Source organism: Oncorhynchus kisutch, linkage group LG22, assembly GCF_002021735.2.
Source record: "Oncorhynchus kisutch isolate 150728-3 linkage group LG22, Okis_V2, whole genome shotgun sequence".
Taxonomy (NCBI): domain Eukaryota; kingdom Metazoa; phylum Chordata; class Actinopteri; order Salmoniformes; family Salmonidae; genus Oncorhynchus; species Oncorhynchus kisutch.
Window position 1 is genome coordinate 56,865,960 of NC_034195.2, and position 27,216 is coordinate 56,893,175.

Sequence of the window (27,216 nt, forward strand, 5' to 3'; positions counted from 1 at the left end):
TGCCTCTAACCACTAGGCTACCTGCCTCTAACCACTAGGCTATGCTGCCGCCACAATGACCTAAATAATAATAATAATAAACCATTTAGCATGTTGTTGTTTTATAATCTGAAACATGCATTTTCATACGTGTGTCCCAAGCATGAATCGAACCCACAACCCAGAAGTCAACATGTCACTCTGCATGTCACTCTGCATGTCACTCTGCATGTCACTCTGCATGTCACTCTGCATGTCACTCTGCATGTCTCTCTGACTCTGCATGTCACTCTGCATGTCACTCTGCATGTCACTCTGCATGTCACTCTGACTCTGCATGTCACTCTGCATGTCACTCTGCATGTCACTCTGCATGTCACTCTGCATGTCACTCCGACTCTGCATGTCACTCCGACTCTGCATGTCACTCCGACTCTGCATGTCACTCCGACTCTGCATGTCACTCTGCATGTCACTCCGACTCTGCATGTCACTTCGACTCTGCATGTCACTCCGACTCTGCATGTCACTCCGACTCTGCATGTCACTCCGACTCTGCATGTCACTTCGACTCTGCATGTCACTCCGACTCTGCATGTCACTCTGCATGTCACTCCGACTCTGCATGTCACTCCGACTCTGCATGTCACTCCGACTCTGCATGTCACTCCGACTCTGCATGTCACTCCGACTCTGCATGTCACTCCGACTCTGCATGTCACTCCGACTCTGCATGTCACTCCGACTCTGCATGTCACTCTGCCTAGAAGGCCAGCATCCTGGAGTCGCGTCTTCACTGTTGACATTATACCAGACTATGTACTATCAGCACCAGAATATATACTAAAGGCACCAGACTATATACTATCATACTATCAGCACCAGACTATATACTATCAGCACCAGACTATATACTATCATACTATCAGCACCAGAATATATACTATCAGCACCAGACTATATACTACCATACTATCAGCACCAGACTATATACTATCATACTATCAGCACCAGAATATATACTACCATACTATCAGCACCAGACTATATACTATCATACTATCAGCACCAGAATATATACTAAAGGCACCAGACTATATACTATCATACTATCAGTACCAGACTATATACTATCATACTATCAGCACCAGACTATATACTATCGGCACCAGACTATATACTATCATACTATCAGCACCAGACTATATACTATCAGCACCAGACTATATACTATCAGCACCAGACTATATACTATCAGCACCAGACTATATATACTATCAGCACCAGACTATATACTATCAGCACCAGACTATATACTATCAGCACCAGACTATATGCTATCAGCACCAGACTATATACTATCATATTGTCAGTAATATAATGTAGATGTCGTACCTCCAGCACCTCGTCCTGCAGTACTGACAGTATTATAATATAGATGTTGTACCTCCAGCACCTCGTCCTGCAGTACTGACAGTATTATAATATAGATGTTGTACCTCCAGCACCTCGTCCTGCAGTACTGACAGTATTATAATATAGATGTTGTACCTCCAGCACCTCGTCCTGCAGTACTGACAGTTCGTTGGCATTGCGGGCCACAAAGTGGTAGCGGATCTTGGCATATTTACGGGACGAGGAGGTCAGCCCATTGTTGGACCTGGGACAGGAGACAAATGCATGAGTTATTTCTCATGGATCATGCACATTAAATATTGGCCCAGATTTAGCTACACTTCTGTTACATGGTCTGTATTAACACTACAACAGTGTATACGTTTTATAGCAGCTCAAGAAATAACAATTTGAGAAACATTCTTGTTTAGTAACGGTAGTAGCAGCATGTAATGTAGAATCACAGTAGTGGTAATCTGGGAAATATAATCCATTTACCCATTCGATGAGTTTAAAGACTGGCTTCCAAAAATCTGAAAGAGAGAGAAAATGTTATAGGGAGGCGCACAATCTGACCAGCATTGTCCGGGTTAGGGGAGAGTTTGGCCGAGTTAGGCCGTCATTGTAAATAAGAATTTGTTCTTAATTGACTGTCCTAGTTAAATAAAGGTTAAATAAAAAATACAATAAGAAAATGATGTTCTGGACTAGTATGTTTCTGACTAGTGTAACACACTGAACTAGTAAATAACTCAAAGTATTTCAAACCTGCATCACTGAAGAAATGTAAACAAATGAAGAACTAACAATGGATGGCTGGGAGGAGTCTGGATGGCTGGGAGGAGTCTGGATGGCTGGGAGGAGTCTGGATGGCTGGGAGGAGTCTACTAGAATGACTCAAATGGACAGCAGCCTAAAAATGTATGAGTGTAGAACGTGTGTGTGTCTGTATGTGTGTGTCTGTGTACACACCTCGTCTGACTTGTAGGGGGACAGGAGGTTGGATATGGGGGACCTGGGAGGTTCCCCTGATCCCTCTGTCTCCCACGGGGAGGTCCTGAACAGCTCAGCTGGGGGCTCCCACCCATTCCTGAATTTAGGGAAGTATGTAGGAGCACACTGGTCCCGCGGCCAGTCCGCTCTGCAAGGGGCAGGGGTCAGGGGTCGGGGGGAGGTTGTTAATGCTGATACAGAGAGTGTATAACAACTTATAAAGTATTAGAACAGCAGGCGGAACAGTTTAACAGCAGGCGGAACAGTTTAACAGCAGGCTGAACAGTTTAACAGCAGGCTGAACAGTTTAACAGCAGGCTGAACAGTTTAACAGCAGGCTGAACAGTTTAACAGCAGGCTGAACAGTTTAACAGCAGGCTGGACAGTTTAACAGCAGGCTGAACAGTTTGACAGCAGGCTGAACAGTTTAACAGCAGGCTGAACAGTTTAACAGAAGGCTGAACAGCAGCCTGGACAGTTTAACAGCAGGCTGAAACGTTTAACAGCAGGCTGAACAGTTTAACAGAAGGCTGAACAGCAGGCTGAACAGCTTAACAGCAGGCTGAACAGCTTAATGCTCGGCTGAAGTGGTGAAAAGCTTGCCGCCATTGGACTCTCGAGCAGTGGAAACTCGTTCTCTGGAGTGATGAATCACGTTTCACCCTCTGGCAGTAAAACGGACTAATCTGAGTTTGGCAGATGCCAGGAGAACGATACCTGCCCCAATGCATAGTGCCAACTGTAATGTTTGGTGGAGGAGGATTTATGGTCTGGGGATGTTTTTCATTGTACGGGCCCCTTAGTTCCAGTGAAGGGAAATCTTAACGCAACAACATTCAATGACATTCTGTGCTTCCAACTTTGTGGCAACAGTTTGGGGAAGCCCTTTCATGTTTCAGCATGACAAAGCCCCTGTGCACAATGCGAGGTCCATACAAAAATAGTTTGTTGAGATCAGTGTGGAAGAACTTGACTTTCCTGCACAGAGCCCTGACCTCAACCCCATCAGCACCTTTGGGATGAATTGAAACGCCGACTACGAGCCAGGCCTAATCGCCCAACATCAGTGCCCGACCCCGCTCTTTATGTCTGAATGGAAGCAAGTCCCCACAACAATGTTCATCTAGTGTTCATCTAACATCTAGTGGAAAGCCTTCCCAGAAGAGAGGAGGCTGTAGCAGCAAAGGGGGGACCAACTCCATGTTAATGCTCATGATTTTGGAATCAGATGTTCGACGAGCAGGTGTCCACATACTTTTTATTGGGCCGTGGCGGTCACAAAATTTCATCAGCCGGCGATTGTCAAGAAAATAACTATTGGTATCATGGTAATTTACTGTAATTAACATAAACACATTTAGCATTCCCTGTCTTCCACACACAGACTACAAGCCACTGATGCAGACCTTAGGAACATCTACATTTTTAAAAGTTTAATACATACATGTAATATAGCGTCCACCTTCACAATAAATCCATTATTTATTTTAGACAGGCCTAAAGACGCATTATGATATGAAGAAAATGTAGTCTATTTCAGAGGAACTCAATATTCGGAGTTTTCCCTTCGTTCGGCCCTGATCTGGCTATTTCATATGGCTGTGTATGCTACAGTAGTTAATTTAGCAGATAACATTTGGTTAGAATTCTGTGGCTTTATTGTATATTATTTTATAGTATGAAGATTTTATAGATACAGAAGAAGAATACAATTGAACTAAGCTGTTTGAAACAGAAAGGATCATTTCCCCAAACGATTTGAGGGAGTGCGTACAGATTAATTAATACAATCACTAGCATTAAAACAACGATTTGAGGGAGTGCGTACAGATCCCAAATTAATACAATCACTAGCATAAAACAACGATTTGAGGGAGTGGTAACAGATCCCAAATTAATACAATCACTAGCATTAAAACAACGATTTGAGGGAGTGCGTACAGATCCCAAATTAATACAATCACTAGCATTAAAACAACGATTTGAGGGAGTGCGTACAAATCCCAAATTAATACAATCACTAGCATTAAAACAACGATTTGAGGGAGTGCGTACAGATCCCAAATTAATACAATCACTAGCATAAAACAACGATTTGAGGGAGTGCGTACAGATCCCAAATTAATACAATCACTAGCATTAAACAACGATTTGAGGGAGTGCGTACAGATCCCAAATTAATACAATCACTAGCATAAAACAACGATTTGAGGGAGTGCGTACAGATCCCAAATTAATACAATCACTAGCATAAAACAACGATTTGAGGGAGTGCGTACAGATCCCAAATTAATACAATCACTAGCATTAAAACAACGATTTGAGGGAGTGTGTACAGATCCCAAATTAATACAATCACTAGCATAAAACAACGATTTGAGGGAGTGCGTACAGATCCCAAATTAATACAATCACTAGCATTAAAACAACGATTTGAGGGAGTGCGTACAGATCCCAAATTAATACAATCACTAGCATAAAACAACGATTTGAGGGAGTGCGTACAGATCCCAAATTAATACAATCACTAGCATTAAAACAACGATTTGAGGGAGTGCGTACAGATCCCAAATTAATACAATCACTAGCATTAAAACAACGATTTGAGGGAGTGCGTACAGATCCCAAATTAATACAATCACTAGCATTAAAACAACGATTTGAGGGAGTGCGTACAGATCCCAAATTAATACAATCACTAGCATTAAAACAACGATTTGAGGGAGTGCGTACAGATCCCAAATTAATACAATCACTAGCATAAAACAACGATTTGAGGGAGTGCGTACAGATTAATTATACAATCACTAGCATAAAACAACGATTTGAGGGAGTGCGTACAGATCCCAAATTAATACAATCACTAGCATAAAACAACGATTTGAGGGAGTGCGTACAGATCCCAAATTAATACAATCACTAGCATTAAAACAACGATTTGAGGGAGTGCGTACAGATCCCAAATTAATACAATCACTAGCATTAAAACAACGATTTGAGGGAGTGCGTACAGATCCCAAATTAATACAATCACTAGCATTAAAACAACGATTTGAGGGAGTGCGTACAGATCCCAAATTAATACAATCACTAGCATTAAAACAACGATTTGAGGGAGTGCGTACAGATCCCAAATTAATACAATCACTAGCATTAAAACAACGATTTGAGGGAGTGCGTACAGATCCCAAATTAATACAATCACTAGCATTAAAACAACGATTTGAGGGAGTGCGTACAGATCCCAAATTAATACAATCACTAGCATTAAAACAACGATTTGAGGGAGTGCGTACAGATCCCAAATTAATACAATCACTAGCATAAAACAACGATTTGAGGGAGTGCGTACAGATCCCAAATTAATACAATCACTAGCATTAAAACAACGATTTGAGGGAGTGCGTACAGATCCCAAATTAATACAATCACTAGCATTAAAACAACGATTTGAGGGAGTGCGTACAGATTAATTATACAATCACTAGCATAAAACAACGATTTGAGGGAGTGCGTACAGATTAATTATACAATCACTAGCATTAAAACAACGATTTGAGGGAGTGCGTACAGATTAATTATACAATCACTAGCATAAAACAACGATTTGAGGGAGTGCGTACAGATTAATTATACAATCACTAGCATAAAACAACGATTTGAGGGAGTGCGTACAGATTAATTATACAATCACTAGCATAAAACAACGATTTGAGGGAGTGCGTACAGATTAATTATACAATCACTAGCATTAAAACAACGATTTGAGGGAGTGCGTACAGATCCCAAATTAATACAATCACTAGCATAAAACAACGATTTGAGGGAGTGCGTACAGATCCCAAATTAATACAATCACTAGCATTAAAACAACGATTTGAGGGAGTGCGTACAGATCCCAAATTAATACAATCACTAGCATTAAAACAACGATTTGAGGGAGTGCGTACAGATCAATTATACAATCACTAGCATAAAACAACGATTTGAGGGAGTGCGTACAGATTAATTATACAATCACTAGCATTAAAACAACGATTTGAGGGAGTGCGTACAGATTAATTATACAATCACTAGCATAAAACAACGATTTGAGGGAGTGCGTACAGATTAATTATACAATCACTAGCATAAAACAACGATTTGAGGGAGTGCGTACAGATTAATTATACAATCACTAGCATAAAACAACGATTTGAGGGAGTGCGTACAGATTAATTATACAATCACTAGCATAAAACAACGATTTGAGGGAGTGCGTACAGATTAATTATACAATCACTAGCATAAAACAACGATTTGAGGGAGTGCGTACAGATTAATTATACAATCACTAGCATTAAAACAACGATTTGAGGGAGTGCGTACAGATCCCAAATTAATACAATCACTAGCATTAAAACAACGATTTGAGGGAGTGCGTACAGATCCCAAATTAATACAATCACTAGCATTAAAACAACGGTTTTACTCAATGATTCTGATGCAACAGATCAGAACATTTAGCTTAAAACGTTGATAAACTATGAGGCTATTTCTTCACGTTATAAGTGCAGCAATGCGCACACGGCAAGGCTATAAGCGAGAATGTTCCATCAGTGGAAAACACCATTATCAAAAGTGATTATGCACCTAATGCTTTTATTATAAAGGTGCATTTTAATGGTGAAAATGATCTTCCCCAAACTTGAAACTCACACGTTCTGTATATATATGCCAGATAGGCTCTATCTACACTCATTGTAAAGCGGATTAATGTGCTTCATTTTAAGGAGATATTTGGCCACTTTAGTTGTGATTGCAAACCTTATCAAAGCATGTTGGCTCTAAATGAGATGTAGGACTATGATTTGAAAAAGTCACGAAGAAAAGGCATTGCTTCTTGCCTTACGCTGGGCATGATTCACAAGTGATAATATATCATTCACAAGTGATAAGCTAATATTATCTCCCATCAGACTATTCTTGATTTAATCTTATCTTTACATATGCTAAATAATATGTGTGTGAAATTCGTTTTTGATTTAGAATGGACCATTATCATGCACCTGTATCGAAACAGGGGGGGGGGGGTACATAGAGAATGGAGGACGCTTTCCCATTGTTCATTTTCATGCCAGCCAGGTAGGCTATATTCCTGTTGTAAAGAGAAGCAATGTGCTTAATATAGTATGAAGAAAACTATAGAAAGCTGATGGGATCCTCCTCTTTTTAATAGAGGTCATCACTCGTGCAATTGCATAGCCTATAGAAATGTTGCGCAACATGAGCTCTCATGAAGAGTTTGATTAGATTTTCAACTACATTTGCAGTGATGTCAGAGTGATTAGAGGGACAACAGAGTGCTGAGTACCAGGCAGTCAGCCAGTTTGGCAGGATACTAATGAGCAGCAGCAGCATCAGAGCTTGAAGAAGCCTAATTAAAGTGACTAAACAGGTGAACGTGGAATTTGACTGCCTTCATGATTCGTGACCGCCGGTGTCAACTGTTCGTGACCTCCAGTTTCAACTGTTCTGCCTTATTATTATTCGACCATGCTGGTCATTTATGAAAATTTGAACATCTTGGCCATGTTCTGTTATAATCTCCACCCGGCACAGCCAGAAGAGGACTGGCCACCCCACATATGCTCTCTCTAATTCTCTCTTTCTTTCTCTCTCTCGGAGGACCTGAGTCCTAGGACTACCTGACATGATGACTCCTTGCTGTCCCCAGTCCACCTGACCATGCTGCTGCTCCAGTTTCAACTGTTCTGCCTTATTATTATTCGACCATGCTGGTCATTTATGAACATTTGAACATCTTGGCCATGTTCTGTTGTAATCTCCACCCGGCACAGCCAGAAGAGGACTGGCCACCCCACATAGCCTGGTTCCTCTCTAGGTTTCTTCCTAGGTTTTGGCCTTTCTAGGGAGTTTTTCCTAGCCACTGTGCTTCTACACCTGCATTGCTTGCTGTTTGGGGTTTAAGGCTGGGTTTCTGTACAGCACTTTGAGAGATCAGCTGATGTACGAAGGGCTATATAAATACATTTGATTTGATTTGATTTGATTTGGTAATCCGGTCACCACAACAGCCCTAGTCATGTCGTGTATCTTGAAGACGTTGAGGAGGTCTGTACGCAGCGTAGTACCTTCCAGAAACCCCACACACTCACCTAGGTCGTGTCCACCCGTCTCCCAGCAGTTCAAAGATGGTCATCTCTTTAGGCGACAGGTGACCTCTCAGGAAGTCTACTGCATCTCTCGACAGGTGAGGGGAGACCACCGAGCGGGGTAGCTCTGGACTACCACAGGACTGGAGAACCTAGAGGTCAGAGGGTAGAGGTCACAGCTCATACACTAGAGCACCTGGAAGTAGCCAGGTGTACTATCAGGCTATGTTGCCATGAGAGAGTAACCAGGTGTACTGTAAGGCTATGTTGCCATGAGACAGTAACCAGGTGTACTATCAGGCTCTGTTGCCATGAGACAGTTCCCAGGTGTACTATAAGGCTACGTTACCATGAGACAGTAACCAGGTGTACTATAAGGCTATGTTACCATGACACAGTAACCAGGTGTACTGTAAGGCTATGTTGCCATGAGACAGTACCCAGGTGTACTATAAGGCTATGTTGCCATGAGACAGTAACCAGGTGTACTGTAAGGCTATGTTGCCATGAGACAGTACCCAGGTGTACTATAAGGCTATGTTGCCATGACACAGTAACCAGGTGTACTGTAAGGCTATGTTGCCATGAGACAGTACCCAGGTGTACTATAAGGCTATGTTGCCATGAGACAGTACCCAGGTGTACTATAAGGCTATGTTGCCATGACACAGTAACCAGGTGTACTGTAAGGCTATGTTGCCATGAGACAGTACCCAGGTGTACTATAAGGCTATGTTGCCATGAGACAGTACCCAGGTGTACTATAAGGCTATGTTGCCATGAGACAGTAACCAGGTGTACTATAAGGCTATGTTGCCATGAGACAGTAACCAGGTGTACTTTCAGGCTATGTTGCCATGAGACAGTACCCAGGTGTACTATAAGGCTATGTTGCCATGACACAGTAACCAGGTGTACTGTAAGGCTATGTTGCCATGAGACAGTACCCAGGTGTACTATAAGGCTATGTTGCCATGAGACAGTACCCAGGTGTACTATAAGGCTATGTTGCCATGAGACAGTACCCAGGTGTACTATAAGGCTATGTTGCCATGAGACAGTAACCAGGTGTACTATAAGGCTATGTTGCCATGAGACAGTAACCAGGTGTACTTTCAGGCTATGTTGCCATGAGACAGTAACCAGGTGTGTCTGTCTCAATAAAACACGTCAGGGTTAGGTAAATCTAGTTACCAGGTGTGTCTGTCTCAATAAAACACGTCAGTGTTAGGTAAATCTAGTTACCAGGTGTGTCTGTCTCAATAAAACACGTCAGGGTTAGGTAAATCTAGTTACCAGGTGTGTCTGTCTCAATAATACACGTCAGGGTTAGGTAAATCGAGCCTTCATCATTTGGCAATTGTGGTGGCTGCACCTGATGTGAGGATATAACCACACTGATCCGGTCTGCTTAGTTCCATGATGGAAGTGTGTGTGTGTGTGTGTGTTTGCATGCTAGGTACATCACTCATTAGACTTCCCCCCCTGCAGGAAAGCTACCACACACACACACACAAGACAATAGAGGGAAGGGTATGTTGATGACTAGGACAATACAAACATTCAACTGTTCTCCTCCCCACTTCAATAGACTATTGGTTGTGTGTGGCGATAACAGTGATTCAGTCAACATTGTGGGGAAGCCTTAATGCTTCCTAAAGCATACAGTGTTCTGCTTGGCTGGCCAGACATAGTTTAGTAGAAGGCCAAAAGGTACAGACACCATCCATATCATGTCCATTGAGATTTTAGTTGATGTCACTGGCATTTGTTCGATTTAAAAAAAATCTGAACAACAGAAATTGGTTTGAAAGACCCGTGTCTGATGTTTAGAAACACTCTCCTACCTCATCTGATGTAGGCAACAGTAAGACTTATTTTCTCTGCAAGGACAGAGTATGACACTCAACAATCTCTATCTAAATACAGGTTGGATGACGTCATTATTGCAACCAGATTTGAAACGGTTCAGGTTGTTATCTGGCTGTTGTCTCTTCAACCAACTTTCTACCATCTTTGCCTGCTATGAATGCACTCCCCACGAAACATATATATTTCTGTGTATCAGTCAAGTTCTTACCAACTCCAGGGGGCCAAACAGGAAGTGCACCAGCTCAGAAGCACTGGGGTTCTGGATGTGCTTCTTTAGTTTGGCCTGCAGGGGGCAGAGTGACAAATACAAACTGTTCACCACAGCTCCGTATAGGAAAGTAGCAGCAAGGTTTCTATTTCAATTCAGTCCATTGGAGAAGTAAACTAAAATATATCTGTCCCAATTCCCTTCAAACATCCTTGGTCCTTCCATGTTTCCATGTTTATAGATGTAAGCAACATGGTGGAGGCTCCATCACCAGCTTGATTAAACCTTTTAACACCCCTTTAAATCTGTCAACATCAAAGGGTTAGGACCAGAGTAAAGGGTTAGGACCACAGTAAAGGGTTAGGACCACAGTAAAGGGTTAGAACCAGAGTAAAGGGTCAGGACCAGAGTAAAGGGTCAGGACCAGAGTAAAGGGTCAGGACCAGAGTAAAGGGTTAGGACCACAGTAAAGGGGTAGGACCACAGTAAAGGGGTAGGACCACAGTAAAGGGTTAGGACCGGAGTAAAGGGTTAGGACCAGAGTAAAGGGTTAGGTCCAGAGTAAAGGGTTAGGACCACAGTAAAGGGTTAGGACCACAGTAAAGGGTTAGGACCACAGTAAAGGGTTAGGACCACAGTAAAGGGTTAGGACCACAGTAAAGGGTTAGGACCACAGTAAAGGGTTAGGACCACAGTAAAGGGTTAGGACCACAGTAAAGGGTTAGGACCACAGTAAAGGGTTAGGACCACAGTAAAGGGTTAGGACCACAGTAAAGGGTTAGGACCACAGTAAAGGGTTAGGACCAGAGTAAAGGGTCAGGACCAGAGTAAAGGGTCAGGACCAGAGTAAAGGGTTAGGACCACAGTAAAGGGTTAGGACCACAGTAAAGGGGTAGGACCACAGTAAAGGGTTAGGACCTAAGTAAAGGGTTAGGACCTGAGTAAAGAGTTAGGACCAGAGTAAAGGGTCAGGACCAGAGTAAAGGGTTAGGACCACAGTAAAGGGTTAGGACCACAGTAAAGGGGTAGGACCACAGTAAAGGGTTAGGACCTAAGTAAAGGGTTAGGACCTGAGTAAAGAGTTAGGACCAGAGTAAAGGGTTAGGTCCAGAGTAAAGGGTTAGGACCACAGTAAAGGGTTAGGACCACAGTAAAGGGTTAGGACCACAGTAAAGGGTTAGGACCACAGTAAAGGGTTAGGACCACAGTAAAGGGTTAGGACCACAGTAAAGGGTTAGGACCACAGTAAAGGGGTAGGACCACGGTAAAGGGGTAGGACCACAGTAAAGGGTTAGGACCACAGTAAAGGGGTAGAACCACAGTAAAGGGTTAGAACCACAGTAAAGGGTCAGGACCAGAGTAAAGGATTAGGACCACAGTAAAGGGTTAGGACCAGAGTAAAGAGTTAGGACCACAGTAAAGGGTTAGGACCAGAGTAAAGGGTTAGGACCAGAGTAAAGGGTTAGGACCACAGTAAAGGGTTAGGACCAGAGTAAAGGGTTAGGACCACAGTAAAGGGTTAGGACCACAGTAAAGGGGTAGGACCAGAGTAAAGAATCAGGACCAGAGTAAAGCGTTAGGACCACAGTAAAGGTTTAGGACCACAGTAAAGGGTTAGGACCACAGTAAAGGGTTAGGACCAGAGTAAAGGGTTAGGACCAGAGTAAAGGGTTAGGACCACAGTAAAGGGTTAGGACCAGAGTAAAGGGTTAGGACCACAGTAAAGGGTTAGGACCACAGTAAAGGGGTAGGACCAGAGTAAAGAATCAGGACCAGAGTAAAGGGTTAGGACCACAGTAAAGGTTTAGGACCACAGTAAAGGGTTAGGACCACAGTAAAGGGTTAGGACCACAGTAAAGGGTTTGGACCACAGTAAAGGGTTTGGACCACAGTAAAGGGGTAGGACCAGAGTAAAGGGTCAGGACCAGAGTAAAGTGTAAAGGACCACAGTAAAGGGTTAGGACCACAGTGAAGGGTTAGGACCACAGTGAAGGGTTAGGACCACAGTAAAGGGTTAGGACCACAGTAAAGGGTTAGGACCACAGTAAAGGGTTAGGACCAAAGTAAAGGGTTAGGACCACAGTAAAGGGTTAGGACCACAGTAAAGGGGTAGGACCACAGTAAAGGGTTAGGACCTGAGTAAAGGGTTAGGACCAGAGTAAAGGGTTAGGTCCAGAGTAAAGGGTTAGGACCACAGTAAAGGGTTAGGACCACAGTAAAGGGTTAGGACCACAGTAAAGGGTTAGGACCACAGTAAAGGGTTAGGACCACAGTAAAGGGTTAGGACCACAGTAAAGGGTTAGGACCACAGTAAAGGGTTAGGACCACAGTAAAGGGTCAGGACCAGAGTAAAGGGTCAGGACCAGAGTAAAGGGTTAGGACCACAGTAAAGGGTTAGGACCACAGTGAAGGGTTAGGACCACAGTGAAGGGTTAGGACCACAGTAAAGGGTTAGGACCAGAGTAAAGGGTTAGGACCACAGTAAAGGGTTAGGACCACAGTAAAGGGTTAGGACCACAGTAAAGGGTTAGGACCACAGTAAAGGGTTAGGACCACAGTAAAGGGTTAGGACCACAGTAAAGGGTTAGGACCAAAGTAAAGGGTTAGGACCACAGTAAAGGGTTAGGACCACAGTAAAGGGGTAGGACCACAGTAAAGGGTTAGGGCCACAGTAAAGGGGTAGGACCACAGTAAAGGGGTAGGACCACAGTAAAGGGGTAGGACCACAGTAAAGGGGTAGGGCCACAGTAAAGGGGTAGGACCACAGTAAAGGGTTAGGACCACAGTAAAGGGGTAGGGAGCGATTTGGTCTCCACTGGTACTAAGGGTTAAGAACATTGGGCCAGTAAGCTGAAGGTTGCTTGTTCGAATGCCTGAGCCGACTAGGTGAAAAATCTGTCAAAGTGCCCTTGAGTAAGGTACTTAAACCTAATTGTTCCTGTAAGTGGCTCTGGATCAGAGAGTCTGTTAATTAAATTACTCACTACTGTTGTGGCTCTGGATAAGAGAGTCTGCTAAATGACTCACTACTGTAGTGGCTCTGGATCAGAGAGTCTGCTAAATGACTAACAACTGTAGTGTCTCTGGATAAGAGAGTCTGTGAAATGACTCACTACTGTAAGTGTCTCTGGATAAGAGAGTCTGCTAAATGACTCACTACTGTAAGTGTCTCTGGATAAGAGAGTCTGTTAATTAAATTACTCACTACTGTTGTGGCTCTGGATAAGAGAGTCTGCTAAATGACTCACTACTGTAGTGGCTCTGGATCAGAGAGTCTGCTAAATGACTAACAACTGTAGTGTCTCTGGATAAGAGAGTCTGTGAAATGACTCACTACTGTAAGTGTCTCTGGATAAGAGAGTCTGCTAAATGACTCACTACTGTAAGTGTCTCTGGATAAGAGAGTCTGCTAAATGACTCACTACTGTAAGTGTCTCTGGATAAGAGAGTTTGCTAAATGACTCACTACTGTAAGTGTCTCTGGATAAGAGAGTCTGCTAAATGACTCACTACTGTAAGTGTCTCTGGATAAGAGAGTCTGCTAAATGACTCACTACTGTAAGTGTCTCTGGATAAGAGAGTCTGCTAAATGACTCACTACTGTAAGTGTCTCTGGATAAGAGAGTCTGCTAAATGACTCACTACTGTAAGTGTCTCTGGATAAGAGAGTCTGCTAAATGACTCACTACTGTAAGTGTCTCTGGATAAGAGAGTCTGCTAAATGACTCACTACTGTAAGTGTCTCTGGATAAGAGAGTCTGCTAAATGACTCACTACTGTAAGTGTCTCTGGATAAGAGAGTCTGCTAAATGACTCACTACTGTAAGTGTCTCTGGATAAGAGAGTCTGTTAAATGACTCACTACTGTAGTGGCTCTGGATAAGAGAGTCTGTTAAATGACTCACTACTGTAGTGGCTCTGGATCAGAGAGTCTGCTAAATGACTCACTACTGTAGTGGCTCTGGATAAGAGAGTCTGTTAAATGACTCACTACTGTAGTGGCTCTGGATCAGAGCATCTGCTAAATGACTCACTACTGTAGTGTCTCTGGATCAGAGCATCTGCTAATTATTAAATTGTCAGATGTACTGTACTGTACATAGGCATAATGGAGGTTTGTGCAGGAGGAAGTCCACTCACCAGCAGGTTGAAGGCCAGCTTCAGTTTCTGTAGGCTATCAATGAACTCTGCCTCGGAGGGGGGCTTCGCTCTCAGGGTCAGCATGCCGTCTGTCAATAAGCAGACAGACATGCGAGAGAGACAAACATGCCATGACCACACACAGACTGCTATAGAGTTAACATACAGGCTTCACACAAGGCAGGGGAGAGGGGTCAGATGGGCAGAGTCAACATAACACACCTATCTAGCTGTGTTGATTGTGTCCGCATAGAATCATCTGTTCAGATTTCTCAGTTGCATTCAGAATTTAGAACTGTATAGCCAGGTCAAAAATGAAATCTGACAAGATCAAGATCAATAATTTAATTAATTCATTCTAATTCCACACAGACCATCTGAGAAATTGTAGACTCATTCCAACTGATTTGAGTCCATATGTGACCAGTTTAGAAAATTCAACAGATTCAACATCGGCTACCCATTGATCAAAAGGTGTCTTGGATCAGACGGTAATCATGGACTTCAGGAAACAGCAGAGGGCGCACCCCCCCTATCCACATCGACAGGACAGCAGTGGAGAAGGTGGAAAATGTTAAGTTCCTCGGCGTACACATCACAGACAACCTGAAATGGTCCACCCACACAGACAGCGTGGTGAAGAAGGCACAACAGCGCCTCTTCAACCTCAGGAGGCTAAAGAAATTTGGCTTGTCACCTAAAACCCTCACAAACTTTTACAGATGCACAATTGAGAGCATCCTGTCGGGCTGTATCACCGCCTGGTACGGCAACTGCACCACCCACAACCACAAGGATCTCCAGAAGGTAGTGAGGTCTGCACAACGCATCACTAGATGCAAACTATCTGCCCTCCAGGACACCAACACCATCCGATGTCACAGGAAGGCCAAAAAGATCATCAAGGACAACAACTACCCGAGCAACTGCCTGTTCACCCCGCTACCATCCAGAAGGCGAGGTCAGTACAGGTGCATCAAAGCAGGGACCAAGAGACTGAAAAACAGCTTGTATCTCAAGGCAATTAGACTGCTAAACAGCAATCACTAACTCAGAGAGGCAGCTGCCTACATACAGCCCTGAAATCACTTTAATAATGTTTACATATCTTACATTACTCATCTCATATGTATATACTGCATCTTGCCTATGCTGCTCTGTCATTGTTCATCCATTTATTTCTATGTATATATTTTTATTTCATTCCTTTACTTAGATGTGTGTGTATAAGGTAGTTGTTGAGAAATTGTTAGATTACTTGTTAGATATAACTGCACTTGTCGGAACTAGAAGCACAAGAATGTCGCTACACTCTCATTAACATCTGCTAACCATGTGTATGTGACCAACAAAATGTGATTTGATTTGAATACAGGTCATAGTAAGGACAAGAATCTCTCCACAGCTATAGATTACATCATCGATAGTGGACAATACCATCATTCAAGATAAACTCTCCATCATCTCTATAGATTACATCATAGATAGTGGACAATACCATAATCCAAGATGAGTTAGCTCTCCACAGCTATAGATTACATCATCGATAGTGGACAATACCATCATTCAAGATAAACTCTCCATCATCTCTATAGATTACATCATAGATAGTGGACAATACCGTAATTCAAGATACACAGTTCAGTTGATGAAAGAGTTAAAGAGAAGGTCTAATACAAGAAAACATGGAGAGTGTTAGTGGACAATATGTGTCATATTGTCAGTTGACCAGAAGAAGAGGAGACAGACCTGCTGGACCTTTCTTCTTACTCTTCTTACTCTTGTTGCGCTGGTTGAGCTGAGAGAACGCCTCCGCAGCCTTCTGCAGCCGAGCCACAAAGACCTCAATGTCATCCAGGGAACAGTTCAGGATTTGCTAAAAGAGAAGGACAGAGAAAGAAAGAAAGCCTAATGAGTGAGGGCTGACCACCAAGCTAGGATGATCAAATGGTTTAGCTGTGAATGTCCTGCAGGGGAAAGTCTAAAGAGTGATGGCTGACCACCAAGGTAGGATGATCAAATGGTTTAGCTGTGAATGTCCTGCAGGGGGAAGTCTAAAGAGTGAGGGCTAACCACCAAGCTAGCATGATCAAATCTGATTTAGGCACAGTTCAGAATGTCCTGCAGGGGGAAGCCTAATGAGTGAGGGCTGACCACCAAGCTAGCAAGATCAAATCTGATTTAGGCACAGTTCAGAATGTCCTGCAGGGGGAAGCCTAATGGGTGAGGGCTGACCACCAAGCTAGCAAGATCAAATCTGATTTAGGCACAGTTCAGAATGTCCTGCAGGGGGAAGCCTAATGAGTGAGGGCTGACCACCAAGCTAGCAAGATCAAATCTGATTTAGGCACAGTTCAGAATGTCCTGCAGGGGGAAGCCTAATGAGTGATGGCTGACCACCAAGCTAGGATGATCAAATGGTTTAGCTGTGAATGTCCTGCAGGGGAAAGTCTAAAGAGTGATGGCTGACCACCAAGGTAGGATGATCAAATGGTTTAGCTGTGAATGTCCTGCAGGGGGAAGTCTAAAGAGTGAGGGCTAACCATCAAGCTAGCATGATCAAATCTGATTTAGGCACAGTTCAGAATGTCCTGCAGGGGGAAGCCTAATGAGTGATGGCTGACCACCAAGCTAGCATGATCAAATCTGATTTAGGCACAGTTCAGAATGTCCTGCAGGGGGAAGCCTAATGAGTGAGGGCTGACCACCAAGCTAGCAAGATCAAATCTGATTTAGGCACAGTTCAGAATGTCCTGCAGGGGGAAGCCTAATGAGTGAGGGCTGACCACCAAGCTAGCAAGATCAAATCTGATTTAGGCACAGTTCAGAATGTCCTGCAGGGGGAAGCCTAATGAGTGATGGCTGACCACCAAGCTAGGATGATCAAATGGTTTAGCTGTGAATGTCCTGCAGGGGAAAGTCTAAAGAGTGATGGCTGACCACCAAGGTAGGATGATCAAATGGTTTAGCTGTGAATGTCCTGCAGGGGGAAGTCTAAAGAGTGAGGGCTAACCACCAAGCTAGCATGATCAAATCTGATTTAGGCACAGTTCAGAATGTCCTGCAGGGGGAAGCCTAATGAGTGATGGCTGACCACCAAGCTAGCATGATCAAATCTGATTTAGGCACAGTTCAGAATGTCCTGCAGGGGGAAGCCTAATGAGTGAGGGCTGACCACCAAGCTAGCAAGATCAAATCTGATTTAGGCACAGTTCAGAATGTCCTGCAGGGGGAAGCCTAATGAGTGATGGCTGACCACCAAGCTAGGATGATCAAATGGTTTAGCTGTGAATGTCCTGCAGGGGAAAGTCTAAAGAGTGATGGCTGACCACCAAGGTAGGATGATCAAATGGTTTAGCTGTGAATGTCCTGCAGGGGGAAGTCTAAAGAGTGAGGGCTAACCATCAAGCTAGCATGATCAAATCTGATTTAGGCACAGTTCAGAATGTCCTGCAGGGGGAAGCCTAATGAGTGATGGCTGACCACCAAGCTAGCATGATCAAATCTGATTTAGGCACAGTTCAGAATGTCCTGCAGGGGGAAGCCTAATGAGTGAGGGCTGACCACCAAGCTAGCAAGATCAAATCTGATTTAGGCACAGTTCAGAATGTCCTGCAGGGGGAAGCCTAATGAGTGAGGGCTGACCACCAAGCTAGCAAGATCAAATCTGATTTAGGCACAGTTCAGAATGTCCTGCAGGGGGAAGCCTAATGAGTGATGGCTGACCACCAAGCTAGGATGATCAAATGGTTTAGCTGTGAATGTCCTGCAGGGGAAAGTCTAAAGAGTGATGGCTGACCACCAAGCTAGCATGATCAAATCTGATTTAGGCACAGTTCAGAATGTCCTGCAGGGGGAAGCCTAATGAGTGATGGCTGACCACCAAGCTAGGATGATCAAATGGTTTAGCTGTGAATGTCCTGCAGGGGAAAGTCTAAAGAGTGATGGCTGACCACCAAGCTAGGATGATCAAATGGTTTAGCTGTGAATGTCCTGCAGGGGGAAGTCTAAAGAGTGATTTATCGACCATGCAAGAGAACAATACACACAGCAGAGTACCTACTAATAGACAGATCTACAGGCGCTAGGCAAGTAACAGAAATAACTGAAATCAAAATAGAAAGCAACATTAAAGTGTTAATGTGTTGTTCCGATGTTTCATGAGCTGAAATAAAAGATACCAGAAATGTTCCATACGCACAAAAAAAAGTTATTTCTCTCAAATTTTGTGCACAAATTTTTTTACGTCACTGTTAGTGAGCATTTCTCCTTTCCCGAGATAATCCATCCACCTGACAGGTACGGCATATCAAGAAGCTGATTAAACAGCATGATCATTACACAGGTGCACCTTGTGCTGGGGACAATAAAAAGCCACTCAACAAATGTGCAGTTTTGTCACACCACACAGATGTCACTAACAGTAAACAAATTTGCCTTAGACCGCTGCGCCACAGTTTTGATAATTGAATGTTAATTTCTCTGCCATAAGCTGCCTCCAACGTCGTTTTAGAGAATTTGGCAGTACGTTGAACCGGCCTCACAACCGCAGTGGGGTGGGGTTATGGTATGGACACACATAAGCTACGGACAATTGTATTTTATCGATTGCAATTTGAATGCAGAGAAATACAATGACGAGATCTTGAGGCCCATTGTTGTGCCATTCACGCGTCGCCATCACCTCATGTTTCAGCATGATAATACACGGCCCCGTGTCGCAAGGATCTGGACACAATTCCTGGAAGCTGAAAACGTTCCACAGGCCACAATCAACAGCCCGATCAACTCTATGTGAAGGAGATGTGTCACACTGCATGAGGCAAATGGTGGCCACACCAGATACTGACTGGGTGTCTGATCCACACCAGATACTGACTGGGTGTCTGATCCACACCAGATACTGACTGGGTGTCTGATCCACACCAGATACTGACTGGGTGTCTGATCCACACCAGATACTGACTGGGTGTCTGATCCACACCAGATACTGACTGGGTGTCTGATCCACACCAGATACTGACTGGGTGTCTGATCCACACCCAGATACTGACTGGATGTCTGAACCACGCCAGATACTGACTGGGTGTCTGAACCACGCCAGATACTGACTGGGTGTCTGATCCACGCCAGATACTGACTGGGTGTCTGATCCACGCCAGATACTGACTGGGTGTCTGATCCACGCCAGATACTGACTGGGTGTCTGATCCACGCCAGATACTGACTGGGTGTCTGATCCACGCCAGATACTGACTGGGTGTCTGATCCACGCCAGATACTGACTGGGTGTCTGATCCACGCCAGATACTGACTGGGTGTCTGATCCACGCCAGATACTGACTGGGTGTCTGATCCACGCCAGATACTGACTGGGTGTCTGATCCACGCCAGATACTGACTGGGTGTCTGATCCACGCCAGATACTGACTGGGTGTCTGATCCACGCCAGATACTGACTGGGTGTCTGATCCACGCCAGAGACTGACTGGGTGTCTGATCCACGCCAGATACTGACTGGGTGTCTGATCCACGCCAGATACTGACTGGGTGTCTGATCCACGCCAGATACTGACTGGGTGTCTGATCCACGCCAGATACTGACTGGGTGTCTGATCCACGCCAGATACTGACTGGGTGTCTGATCCACGCCAGATACTGACTGGGTGTCTGATCCACGCCAGATACTGACTGGGTGTCTGATCCACGCCAGATACTGACTGGGTGTCTGATCCACGCCAGATACTGACTGGGTGTCTGATCCACGCCAGATACTGACTGGGTGTCTGATCCACGCCAGATACTGACTGGGTGTCTGATCCACGCCAGATACTGACTGGGTGTCTGATCCACGCCAGATACTGACTGGGTGTCTGATCCACGCCAGATACTGACTGGGTGTCTGATCCACGCCAGATACTGACTGGGTGTCTGATCCACGCCAGATACTGACTGGGTGTCTGATCCACGCCAGATACTGACTGGGTGTCTGATCCACGCCAGATACTGACTGGGTGTCTGATCCACGCCAGATACTGACTGGGTGTCTGATCCACGCCAGATACTGACTGGGTGTCTGATCCACGCCAGATACTGACTGGGTGTCTGATCCACGCCAGATACTGACTGGGTGTCTGATCCACGCCAGATACTGACTGGGTGTCTGATCCACGCCAGATACTGACTGGGTGTCTGATCCACGCCAGATACTGACTGGGTGTCTGATCCACGCCAGATACTGACTGGGTGTCTGATCCACGCCAGATACTGACTGGGTGTCTGATCCACGCCAGATACTGACTGGGTGTCTGATCCACGCCAGATACTGACTGGGTGTCTGATCCACGCCAGATACTGACTGGGTGTCTGATCCACGCCAGATACTGACTGGGTGTCTGATCTACGCCAGATACTGACTGGGTGTCTGATCCACGCCAGATACTGACTGGGTGTCTGATCCACGCCAGATACTGACTGGGTGTCTGATCCACGCCAGATACTGACTGGGTGTCTGATCCACGCCAGATACTGACTGGGTGTCTGATCCACACCAGATACTGACTGGATGTCTGATCCACGCCAGATACTGACTGGATGTCTGATCCACGCCAGATACTGACTGGATGTCTGATCCACACCAGATACTGACTGGATGTCTGATCCACACCAGATACTGACTGGGTGTCTGATCCACACCAGATACTGACTGGATGTCTGATCCACACCAGATACTGACTGGATGTCTGATCCACACCAGATACTGACTGGATGTCTGATCCACGCCCATACTTTTTTTTTTAAAGATATCTGTGACCGACAGTCATGTGAAATCCATAGATTAGGGTCCAATGAATGTATTTAAATTGCCTGATTTCCTCATATGAACTGTAACTCAGTTAAATCTTTGTAACTGTTGAGTTTCTATTTATGTTAAGTGTAGATTAGAGGTGGTAAAAGAGATTTAAAAAGGGAGGCAGTAATGACCGACTTTCTGCAGGACGATAGCTAGGATCAGTATGTAGGTCACAAGGTGTAACAGTGGAACTCACCACGTCCTTCTCAATACGCTGGGCCAGCTTTTCATGGGACTCTGGGTCCTGCTGTGCGGAGCCTCGTCTTTCCACATCTAACAGACACACAGTCAGAGTCTACTTTATTTATTCATATACAACAACAACGATAACAGTTAATCATGGTTTTATAAGTGTGTGTGTGTGTGTGTGTGTGTGTGTGTGTGTGTATCAGTGTGAGGGCCCTGGTGCCAGGAAAATAACCTCGCCCTCAATGTCAACAAACGAAGGAGCTGATTGTGGACTTTAGGAGACAGTAGAGGGAGAAGGCCCCCATACACCTGGACGGGGCAACAGCATCTATCTCAAGCATCTATCTCTTCCAACCGGTTACTCAACCCTGCACCTTAGAGCCTGCTGCCTTATGTACATAGACATGGAGTCACTGGCCACTCTAATAATGGATATATATATTATATTCTATTCTACTGTATTTTAGTCACTGGCCACTCTAATAATGGATATATATATTATATTCTATTCTACTGTATTTTAGTCACTGGCCACTCTAATAATGGAACACTGGTCAGAATGGTTCCATACGGCTTTACTCATCTCATATGTATGTACTGTATTCTATTCTACTGTATAATAGTCAATGCCTCTCCAACATTTCTCATCCTAATATTTATATATTTCTTAATTCCATTCCTTTACTTTAGATTTGTGTGTATTGTTGTGAATTGTTAGATACTACTGCACTGTTGGAGCTAGGAACACAAGCATTTAGTTAGATACTACTGCACTGTTGGAGCTAGGAACACAAGCATTTAGTTAGATACTACTGCACTGTTGGAGCTAGGAACACAAGCATTTAGTTAGATACTACTGCACTGTTGGAGCTAGGAACACAAGCATTTAGTTAGATACTACTGCACTGTTGGAGCTAGGAACACAAGCATTTAGTTAGATACTAGTGCACTGTTGGAGCTAGGAACACAAGCATTTAGTTAGATACTAGTGCACTGTTGGAGCTAGGAACACAAGCATTTAGTTAGATACTACTGCACTGTTGAAGCAGAGGAACACAAGCATCTAGTTAGATACTACTGCACTGATGGAGCTAGGAACACAAGCATTTAGTTAGATACTACTGCACTGTTGGAGCTAGGAACACAAGCATTTAGCCACAACCACAATAAATACAGTGGCTTGCGAAAGTATTCACCCCCTTGGCATTTTTCCTATTTCAACCTGGAATTAAAATAGATTTTGGGGGGTTTGTTTCATTTGATTTACACAACATGTCTACCACTTTGAAGATGCAAAATCACTTTTATTGTGAAACAAACAAGAACACAAAAAAATGAAAACTTGAGCGTGCATAACTATTCACCCCCCTCTAACTCAATACTTTGTAGAGCCACCTTTTGCAGAAATTACAGCTGCAAGTCTCTTGGGGTATGTCTCTATAAGCTTGGCACATCTAGCCACTGGGATTTTTGTCCATTCTTCAAGACAAAACTGCTCCAGCTCCTTCAAGTTGGATGGGTTCCGCTGTTGTACAGCAATCTTTAAGTCATACCACAGATTCTGAATTGGATTGAGGTCTGGGCTTTGACTACACCATTTCAAGACATGTAAATGTTTCCCCTTAAACCACTCGAGTGTTGCTTCAGCAGTATGCTTAGGGTCGTTGTCCTGCTGGAAGGTGAACCTCTGTCCAAGTCTCAAATCTCTGGAAGACTGAAACAGGTTTCCCTCAAGAATTTCCCTGTATTTAGCGCCATCCATCATTCCTTCAATTCTGACCAGTTTCCCAGTCCCTGCCGATGAAACACATCCCCACAGCATGATGCTTCCACCTCCATGCTTCACTGTGGGGATGGTGTTCTCGAGGGGATGAGAGGTGTTGGGTTTGCACCAGGCAAAGCGTATTCCTTGATGGCCAAAAATATGCAGTTTAGTCTCATCTGACCAGAGTACCTTCTTCCATATGTTTGTGGAGTGCTTTTTGGCGATTTTTATTTATTTAAGTAATGGCTTTTTCTGGCCACTCTTCCCTAAAGCCCAGCTCTGTAGAGTGTACGGCTTAAAGTGGTCCTATGGACAGATACTCTTCCATAAAGCCCAGCTCTGTGGAGTGTACGGCTTAAAGTGGTCCTATGGACAGATACTCTTCCATAAAGCCCAGCTCTGTAGAGTGTACGGCTTAAAGTGGTCCTATGGACAGATACTCTTCCATAAAGCCTAGCTCTGTAGAGTGTACGGCTTAAAGTGGTCCTATAGACAGATACTCTTCCATAAAGCCCAGCTCTGTGGAGGGTACGGCTTAAAGTGGTCCTATGGACAGATACTCTTCCATAAAGCCCAGCTCTGTAGAGTGTACGGCTTAAAGTGGTCCTATGGACAGATACTCCAATCTCTGCTGTGGAGCTTTGCAGCTCCATCTGATTAATGCCCTCCTTGCCTGGTCTGTGACTTTTGGTGGGCGTCCCTCTCTTGGCAGGTTTGTTGTGGTGCCATATTCTGTCCATTTTTGAATAATGGATTTAATGGTGCTCCGTGGGATGTTAAACATTTCTGATATTTTTTTATAACCCAACTCTGATCTATACTTCTCCACAACTTTGTCCGTGACCTGTTTGAGGAGCTCCTTGGTCTTCATGGTGCCCCTTGCTTAGTGGTGTTGCAGACTCTGGGCCTTTCAGAACAGGTGTATATATATACTGAGATCATGTGACACTTAGATTGGACACAGGTGGACTTTATTGAACTAATAATGTGACTTCTAAAGGTAGATATTATTTAGGGGCTTCATAGCAAAAGTGGTGAATTCATACAACACTTTTCCGTTTCATATTATTTATTTTTTAAACAAGTTTTTTAAATGTCACTATTTTGTGGATGTCCATTACATGAAATCCAAATAAAAATCTATTTAAATTACAGGTTGTAATGCAACAACATAGGAAAAACTGTATGTGTATGTGACCAATAAATTACAGGTTGTTATGCAACAAAATAGGAAAAACTGTATGTGTATGTGACCAATAAATTACAGGTTGTTATGCAACAAAATAGGAAAAACTGTATGTGTATGTGACCAATAAAATTGTATTTTATTTGGATTATGCTGTGTGTGTGTGTGTCTCGCTCTCTCTCCCTCTCTCTCTGTGTGTAATGTGTGTGTGTGTGTGTGTGTATTTCTCTGTGTGTAGTGTGTGTGTGTGTGTGTGTGTGTGTGTGTGTCTCGCTCTCTCTCCCTCTCTCTGTGTGTAATGTGTGTGTGTGTGTGTGTGTATTTCTCTGTGTGTAGTGTGTGTGTGTGTGTGTGTGTGTGTGTGTGTGTGTCTCGCTCTCTCTCCCTCTCTCTGTGTGTAATGTGTGTGTGTGTGTGTGTGTGTATTTCTCTGTGTGTAGTGTGTGTGTGTGTGTGTGTGTGTGTGTGTGTGTGTGTCTCGCTCTCTCTCCCTCTCTCTCTGTGTGTAATGTGTGTGTGTGTGTGTGTGTATTTCTCTGTGTGTAGTGTGTGTGTGTGTGTGTGTGTGTGTGTGTGTGTGTGTGTCTCGCTCTCTCTCCCTCTCTCTCTGTGTGTAATGTGTGTGTGTGTGTGTGTATTTCTCTGTGTGTAGTGTGTGTGTGTGTGTGTGTGTGTGTGTGTGTCTCTCTCGCTGTGTGTAATGTGTTTATGTGTGTGTAATGTGTGTGTCTCTGTGTTTAATGTGTGTGTAATGTGTGTGTGTGTCTCTCTCTCTGTGTGTAATGTGTGTGTGTGTGTGTGTGTGTGTCTTTGTCCGTAATGTGTGTGTGGTATAAGTCTTACCCTGCATGTTCATGGCAGCCACGCGGCCTCCTGGGGTCGGGCCCTTAGGGGCCGAGGAGGGGGGGATGATAGTCTCTCTGTGGCGCTTCATCTTCTCCTGGTTCACCCTGAAAGGAGGAGGGGGTTTTAATCACGGTGGTTATGGGGGGGGCCCCCCATTAGAAATAACGATTCTTACTTCAAGGTCTGTGGTCGCATCTTCTTCCCATGTTTGTTGTCACCCAGGGCACTGTCGATGTCTGCATAGACCATCTCTGCCTGCAGAGAGAGACAGAGAGAGAGAGAGAGAGAGACAGAGACAGAGAGAAAGAGAGAGAGCGAGAGAGAAAGCATAGTCAATATAAATGTCTGCATGGAGCATCTCTGCCTGTAGGGTGTGTGTGTACGGAGGTCAGTGCTGAATAACAGTTGTATAGGACTACAGAATCACAACAAACGTTCTGGTAAAAGTCCCTGCCTACACTTCAAGCACCAAATCATGATTTGTCAAAAAAATTACTTTAAGAAAAAGATGGTCACTGGTAATTCAGGATAGTATGTCTGATCATTTAGTTGATCACGTACATAGCAAATAAAGGTCAACTATTGATGCCATAGCAAGCAGACAGCCCCTTGGATGAGTGAAGAAACTAATCAAGAGAAAGTCCATTATGATATTTAGAGAGAGCAACTTGGCATATAAAACAAGGCGATTATAGAAATGCCAGACGGGCTCATTTTACTAACTCGATGACTAATAATCAGAATAATTTGAGAATGCTCTTCTCGACCATTTATGGCCGGATAAAACATAGCCCCCCCCCCCGAAAACCTATATGAACTTTCCACCACATCTAAATGTGGCATATTTCAGGGAAAGGAAACGTTAGGCTGGGTATCAGTCAAGACCTGATGAGAAGTTTGATGATATCTGCCCTAGTCTACTACAGATGTATTTTCACTGGTTGACACAGACGTGTTCAGGAAAGTGATATCACAAATTAGGACTTCTACCTGCCTTCTAGATCCTATCCACACCACTTTCTTCAAACCAGTTTTTAAATGCATATCTGAAGAAGTACAAGCTATTGTTAATCACTTTATTTAAGTTTCTTTTGCACACCAGCATCTCTACTTGCACATCATCATCTGCTCATCTATCACACCAGTATCTCTAGTTGCACATCACCATCTGCTCATCGATCACTCCAGTGTTAATCTGCTAAACTGTAATAACTTCGCTACTATGGCCTATTTATTGCCTTACCTCCTCTTTGCACGCACTGTATATAGACTTCATATAGACTCATTTCGTTCTTTTTCTCTACTGTGTTATTGACTTGTTTATTGTTTACTCCATGTGTAACTCTGTGTTGTTGTTTGTGTCGAACTGCTTTGCTTTATCTTGGCCAGGTTACAGTTGTAAATGAGAACTTGTTCTCAACTAGCCTACCTGGTTAAATAAAGGTGTTCTCAACTAGCCTACCTGGTTAAATAAAGGTGTTCTCAACTAGCCTACCTGGTTAAATAAAGGTGTTCTCAACTAGCCTACCTGTTTAAATAAAGGTGTTCTCAACTAGCCTACCTGGTTAAATAAAGGTGGAATAAATAAATAAGGCCCTTTCCCCACTGCACTATAACATCTGCTGTGGTGAAACA

The 27,216-nt window shown here is 43.9% G+C and overlaps 1 protein-coding gene across 1 annotated transcript in view; it reads right to left on the reverse strand.

Moving 5' to 3' along the window:
- The window catches only part of LOC109884816 (epidermal growth factor receptor kinase substrate 8-like protein 2), a 46,916-nt gene that overhangs the window by 14,719 nt on the left and 4,981 nt on the right, over nt 1–27,216 (reverse strand). Inside the window, 10 exon segments of the mRNA XM_031801474.1 lie at nt 1,531–1,639; nt 1,873–1,907; nt 2,347–2,515; nt 8,526–8,674; nt 10,603–10,677; nt 14,743–14,831; nt 16,492–16,618; nt 21,792–21,868; nt 25,579–25,685; nt 25,757–25,836. Of these exon segments, the coding sequence (XP_031657334.1) occupies nt 1,531–1,639; nt 1,873–1,907; nt 2,347–2,515; nt 8,526–8,674; nt 10,603–10,677; nt 14,743–14,831; nt 16,492–16,618; nt 21,792–21,868; nt 25,579–25,685; nt 25,757–25,836 (1,017 nt within the window).